Genomic DNA, 7,039 nt, shown 5'->3' on the forward strand with positions numbered 1-7,039 from the left:
GTAACAGGTTCACTAATGCAAGTACAACAAATGTCATTTTTTTCAGGTTGTTGATAGAAAAATATATTTTTAATAGTCTCCATTCTTCTCTTCCGATATAAATCTGTTAGAAAATTAGACAAAATTATTATAATTTCATCATGATTATTATTATTATTATTGAGATTATTATTTTTTTATTAAATGCTCAGGGAGGTTATCCCCGGAGTCTGATTCTCCGAGGGCCCAGCCTGAGCTCCATCCGTTAATGATGGACCACTCCGCACAACAAGGCGGTTAGTCATCACAGCAGGCCCCGTCAAGTCAGTTCCCTTAAGAGACGGAGAGAACCGAGTATAACTGCCTTCTGCATCCTGACTGCCAAGAACTCAGCTTTTGATGAGCAAGCTGGAACTTTGGCAAGTGAGGATACAAAAGACTGTTTCATCCCTTCAAGGACGCCAACAATCAGGATGACAAGCTTGACACGGTAACCTGGGTGAAGTTTGCCAATTTCAAACAGGAGATCCTGATATATTTGTCTTTTGGGCTCTTCTTTGACTGAGATGTTATATTCCGCCGGCGCCGAGAACTCAATGACATAAATGTCACGAGTGGCCTTATCGAAGAGCACAATATCAGGTTTGTTGTGATCTATCCGCCGGGTTGTTGCAAATGGCATGTTCCAATAAATTTTGCAACTGTCATTCTCAACAACCTGGGGAATATCTCCTGGCAGGTAAGGCAGCACTGGTGTCACGTCAATACCGTAACAATGACGAAGATAGTAGTAAAGTACTCTCAGGGCAGCATTGTGACACTGGATATATGCACCTCTCGCCAGCACAGAACATGCCGACAAAAGGTGCATAAGCGTCTCCGGATGTTGTTTACACCTCCTACAGGACGTGTCCGGAAGCTGCACCTGGAGCACTTTGCTACGATACTCAAGAGTGTTAATGACACCATCTTGGCAGGCAAATATGAACCCTTCAGTCTCGGACATCAGGCCAGCTGACTTTAAGAAGGAAAACGTCAGCTGGGTGGACAAGTCATGATCACGCACGTGTTTATAGAACACGCTGTGCATGGACTTGTCCATCAGTTCGCCAAGGAGTAGTTTTTCCTCAGCGTTCCTGATGACGTCCTTAAATTCCTCCTTTCGGAGTTCTATAAGAGCGTTTATCTCTCCAAGACCAAGGGTTCTTGCCGCATATATTGCTGCCTTATACAAGAATGACTCCTTATGCGCATTTCCATGTTTATGTACAATTTGCATAAGAAAGTCATCCTCGTCTGCAGTGAAATTGACAACTTCGTATGTCAAACCCAGGACCAAACGGTCATAAAGCCGCTCCAGACTCTGCAAACCTCTCCCACCGATGGACCGGGAGAGGTATAATCTGGAGACTGATGAATTGGGGTGCATGCTCCGATTCATATTGATGATCTTACGGGTTTTGATGTAGAGATCTCGTAGATCCTTTTGGGCCCATTTCAGGACACCGAAAGAGTATAGTGAGACTGGGACATAAACATTTTTAATTTGATAATTTCCTTACAGGGAAAAAGAAAGATTGAGAAATTACAGTTTACGATGTAACCTAGCGCTTCAGAGACAAATCTGAAAAAATGAAAGTTTCAGCTATAAATTTGACATAATCTTGTAAAAATAACATTTTTCAAACTGAAAAATTTACATTTAATATTAAAATGTTATTTCAAATAGTAATTTTCAAGTTTTATTCGTGAACTACCACTTATAACTACAATTAATAAAAAAATTCGACTTGACTCAAGCAAATAGTTAGGAATTAATAAATTATCATGATTGAAAGAAAAATAATTCTTCAGCCACGAAATTTTTCGCTTGAATCGAGTTAGCTATTTTAGTAGTATATTTGAACTGTAATTTTTTAATTCATCTTAATTCCGTGTAGTATTTAAGGCGAATTCGAAAAAACTGAATTAATGTAACAAGTAAATGGATAGTTACCATTGTATTGTCAGCTAAAATTTCTGCAATTGGTGTTGTTTCTCCTATTACATATTTTCTGTTGGCGGTTTTTTTTAATCTGATTGTATGTTACCCAATATTTCTACAAATATAAAAGATCAATATTAGGTAAATATGGGTAAATAATATTTTTATATTTAAACCATTGTAAACTCAATTCGGGAATTAATTATGATTATAAAAAATAGTTTAATACTTACTTTTTTTCTAAATTCCTCCATAGACTCAGCGATATCTTTTGGTATTACATTTTTATCGCCAATAATGCTTTATTACTCCCCTGTAAATCGTGAAGTTGCATTTTTAGAGTTTTATTGTCTTCTCCCAATTATTTTAATTCACTGGTAATGAGTATACTGAGAGGCACTTTTTTGAAACGAAGTTCCTTACGGCAGGCTTGGAGGAGATAGGGATTTTGCTGGGGGACCGAACTAAAAAAAATGTGATCGTAAAACCGTAAAAAAAAGTGCGTGGAATAAAAGCGTTAAATGAGACGTGCGCAGGCGCCACAGTCGTATAAACAGCGAGTAGTGTATAATACCTTTCTCTTTCTCCCTTTTTCTTTTCGTTCTCTCATCCCTTCGCTCTCTATTACCAATCCACCCCACCAATGCATAATATATCGCGTGCTTAAAGGTAAAAGGGCTTATAGCTAAGGATTAATAGGGATTTGTGGTGAAAGGGCGTATAAAAAAAAATTTTTTTGCCATTTGTTTTAACATTGTCTGAAACGTAAAAATCTGTGAAAAAAAAATTGGAATCCTAAATCTGAACGGCCGTATCTCAAGATATACGCCCTTTCAGCTTTAAGAAAACTACTACTTAAAGGTAAAAGGGCGCATAAAAAAATTGTAGTTTTGATTTGTAGCTGTGCTCAAATAACAGCCCCATTAACAATGTAGTTATGCTCAAATAACAGCCCCATTTACAAAGTTAAATATAAACAAATAGAAAATAAATCAATCAAAAAGAAATTACGTAAAAGTTAAGTAATGAAAAAAATCACAATGACAGATAACATTTAAATATTTTTAAATTTCCCGCTTTTTTTTAAGCATTGTAATATTTTTAAATTATAATATTTGAATATTTTAAAATTTCTTATTTTTCTCCAAACATTATAATTTCATGATAGTTGTTCATGTGTTTATATTTTATAATAACTATTTCTTAAAATAAAAAGCGAGAAAATAATCACGCGTACTTTATTGTTTTTTGGATGTATTTTTTCTTTTGTAACTTTAAAAAATTGTACAGTTGAGGTTTTACGCCGGTACTACCACAGGAAGTTTATTTTTCACATTTTCAAACTACGAATATGTTCCTTTGTAAACCAGGCCGAAAAAAAATTATACGCCTTTTCACCTTTAGATTATCAAAATTTTGAATTCTCAAAAGTAAAAGAGCGTATGATTGAAGACATACGCTCTTTTACCTTTCAAATTTTTTTTTCAGTTTTAAGTGTAGAATGTGTCTATTACTTAATTGGCAATAAAAAAAAATATGCGCCCTTTTACCTTTGCAATGGTAAAAGGGCGCATAAATTGTTATAAGCCCTTTTACCTTTAGGCATCCGATATACTCATGAATTCATGAACTCATGAATACATGAATACATATTTCTATGTAATTTCATGTTGTTAAACAAAAATAAAGATACACATTTTGGTATTTTAGTTGATAATTTGAATTACGATTTTTTTTAATTTTACGTAATTTATTATTTCCTAAAATACTGAATTTCCTGAATACTTTCATGTACTTAAATAAAAACTAATCAGTAAAATTTAAGAGAAAAAAATCAAGAAAACCTACAAAATTGAGCACGATTTTTTTTTGCAAATTGTGTCGATTCTACATTAACCGAAGGAACTTCGTTCCTACCTGGTGTCCCACGACACCACATCTTTTTTTTTATTTTTCTCAATTCTTCTAAGCGTTTAGTAATTGCGTCGCTATCGGGCCGTTCTGATTGCGACGTCATAACGCTTTTATTTGCATTCGTCAGAATATCATCATTTTTCTCGAAACGTGGTTGTTCTTCGAAACCTTCAGCTAGATCTGGGCAACTTACTGAAGATTTTTTAGGGTGAAGCTTTACCCGTCCTGACTCCTTCAACTTTCGCTCGACATCATCTTTAGTATCTGAAAAAAATAATACAGACAAATTGATTTAATTTGATTACATTTTGTAAAAGTTACAACAAATGAAAACTCATTCGTTAAGATTCAGAAGTGGTAAATACAAGGAAAAAGTATTCTTATTTTTTTGTAGAATAATGAAAAATTTTATATATCTATGAAGAAATTTTTTAACACAATCATGCAGGTTACCAAGCTCTCAGGAGAGAGTGTAGTGCCAGTTGTTCCTTCGGTGCTGCTTTTGTAGTCCGTCCATTGATCACACTTGAAGAACATGTGTTCGGCGTCGTCAATTTTGTCTGGGCAGTATTTGCACGTTGGCGTCCTATGCAAACCCATCTTGAAAAGATAGGCGTTAAACTGTCTACGTCCCTTTAATAGCTGGGTCAAAAAAAAGTCCGTTTCTCCATGCTTCTGAAAAAGCCAGACGGTCCTGCCACTCATGTCGTTTTTCTGTCTTTATCTTCACTATTGCCTCCTTAGAGTTGTCACCATTTGTTTTGGCGTTGAAGATTTTCGCCCCCTCAAATGCTAATAAATCAATTAGCGTGGCACTTGCTATGACCAATACGGCTGCTTCTGAAACCGTGCGGTAGGCACAGGTGACTCTGAGCGCTCCTCGTCATTGCACTGCCGCTATCTTTCGTCGGTACGTCTTCTGTTTGAGAATATCTGCCCATATCTCCGCTCCGTAGAGTAATGTAGAATGGACTACTTCTAGAAGTAGTAGTAGGAGGGTCTTTTTCTGGTTCGTGGCCCACTGTGTTGGCCATGATTCTAGATAGGTTAGATACTGTCTTGTTAGCTTTTATGCAAGCGTTTTCAAGGTGTTCTCGGAAAGACAGCTTCTCATCGATCACAACTCCTAAATAACGCAATGCCTATGTAAATGTCAATTTTGTCCCACCCATCTCGACGACAAAAGGTTTTGGGAAGCACTTTTGTCGAGTCAAGACGACGATCTCGGTTTTCTGCTTGGCGAGTTTCAGGTGGTGTTTCTCAAGCCAATTTTCGACGGCGTCAATGATTTCTCGAACAAGTAGTTCCGCCTCCTCGGCACTGTCTACTACTATCGTAGCCGCGACGTCTTCAGCGAAGCCCGCGAGTTCCAACGAGTTCCAACTTGTTTTGGCAACGGGATTACTAGGAGTTCGTCATAGTTCGCGTTCTATAGTTCAGGCCCCATGATTGAACCTTGTGGCTCGCCAGACGTTATGTCATATTCTTATACGCTCGATCATGTTTGCGATTCTTGGAGTCGCCAACGTGATATCGAGGATAGATTCCCGGTATCCTGATCTTCTAAAAGTTGTAGTATATCCAGTGTTCAGCACTATGAGGTCGAAAACTTGCGGCAAAGTCTGCTACTTCGTTGCCTCGAGTGTCGAAAAAGTCAGCACCCTATTCAGCCAATTTCGCGTTGAAATCGCTAGTCACGATGACTTCCTTGTTGAACTTGTCCATAACGTCCTCTATGTCTGCTATTTTTCGTCGGAATATCCGAATTCCTTCATTTGGGGAATGGTAGACGCTCATAAAGTAGGTCGTGGGGGTTTTGATCCAGACGAATCCTGATCCGCTTCCGCTGTTGTCGACGGTGATGTTCTTAGTGTTAGCGATCCAGATTGCTGCTGTGCTGGATCCATCAGTGAACCATACTTTATCTTGGATGTTGCGATGTTGCTCGCAGATAAGGCAAATGTCAATTTTGTCTTCGAAGATACGTTGGCGCAGTAGATTTGGCGCTAAAGCACACCTGTTCAGGTTTCCTTGTATTAAGCGCGTCATTTCTGCTTTCTCATGGCTTCGGCGTGTGGTGCGGAATGCCGTACAAGTCCCGGAGCCGGCTATATGACATAAGCTATCTTGAGCGTCTTTGTCCGATGTACATAGGAAGCATTTTAGCTTCTCCGTGCAGTTTACGGACTTGTGGATTTCTTCGCCACATTTATAGCAACACTTGCTATTGTGCAGTCCCGTACAGTTTCTTGTTTGGTGCCCAAAACCATGGCATTTGAAGCATCGGGTTACTTGCGCAACTAGGCGTATGCGACAATTGACCCATCTGATCTTTATACGGGCCTTATCAAGGACCTTGATCGCGCTAGCTTCGTCTATCTCACAAAAGGCTACCCGATTGCCTCGTGGTGCAGGTTTTGTCAAGTTGACACGGTTTATCTCCAGGCTGTCGGTAAAGTCACGTTTGAGAGCTTCACGAACGTCGTTCTCGGTAGAGATTCCATCCCATCCAAGGATCGCGATCGTTGTTTTTGGTGTGAGCGTACCGATGTTAGCGGTTGCTGTTTTTATCGCAGCCGTGAAAGCAGCAGTGTCTTCGGTCTTGCGACTCATTTCTAAGAAAATGCTCCCGCGCTTGGTTTGTTTGATAGATTTAATGTCTACTCCATTCTCTGTCGGGTTAACCTTGGCCTTTATTTCCTTGAGACGATCGACGTACGTTCGCCCTTCAGCTGGTTGGACAAGCACGGCCTTCGTTTTTGTTTTCTTTTTTCTCGGTTTCTTTGAGCCACTCTTACTTGGCTGGTTTTGGGCTTAAGTAGATTGTGCCACTGGCTTCAGGTCTATTACCTTCTCTTTCGGTTGCCGAGTCACTTTGATCCATGTATCCTCACGGGCAGTCTTCTTCTGTGCGGGATTTTCTCTTGCGAAGGAAAGGCTCGAAGCGCTCAAAAACATCATAAAAGTGTAATTTCAAGCTCTTCAATATGGAATTAGCAGGAAGTTGCAGGGATAGCCTTTAGGGTAAACGGTTTTCCAGATTTTTAACTTCCCGCTAAGAAAATTGAAAATTTTCAAAAAACAGGAAGTTATTTGTAACAGGGTAAAATTACCCCGAATCGACATCACCGGATATCGATAATTATTCAACACATCTCTTGC

The 7,039-nt window shown here is 38.8% G+C and overlaps 1 protein-coding gene across 1 annotated transcript; it reads right to left on the minus strand.

Moving 5' to 3' along the window:
- Positions 1 to 2,040: 2,040 nt before the first annotated feature.
- Positions 2,041 to 6,496, minus strand: LOC141534664 (uncharacterized). The gene is made up of 2 exons (XM_074254149.1): positions 2,197 to 6,496; positions 2,041 to 2,078 (listed from the first exon to the last, which is right to left on the minus strand). Exon 1 carries the CDS (start codon positions 6,488 to 6,490, stop codon positions 5,540 to 5,542), a length of 951 nt encoding a protein of 316 aa, XP_074110250.1. The 5' UTR covers positions 6,491 to 6,496; the 3' UTR covers positions 2,041 to 2,078; positions 2,197 to 5,539.
- Positions 6,497 to 7,039: the final 543 nt, after the last annotated feature.

This window comes from Cotesia typhae, unplaced genomic scaffold, assembly GCF_013202065.1.
Source record: "Cotesia typhae breed Kobodo isofemale line unplaced genomic scaffold, CoteBio_Ctyphae scaffold_13, whole genome shotgun sequence".
NCBI classification, from domain to species: Eukaryota; Metazoa; Arthropoda; class Insecta; order Hymenoptera; family Braconidae; genus Cotesia; species Cotesia typhae.

Bases quoted from the DNA above. Each gene is read 5' to 3' on its own strand.
- LOC141534664 (XM_074254149.1), bottom strand. From the start codon at position 6,490: ATGAGTCGCAAGACCGAAGACACTGCTGCTTTCACGGCTGCGATAAAA.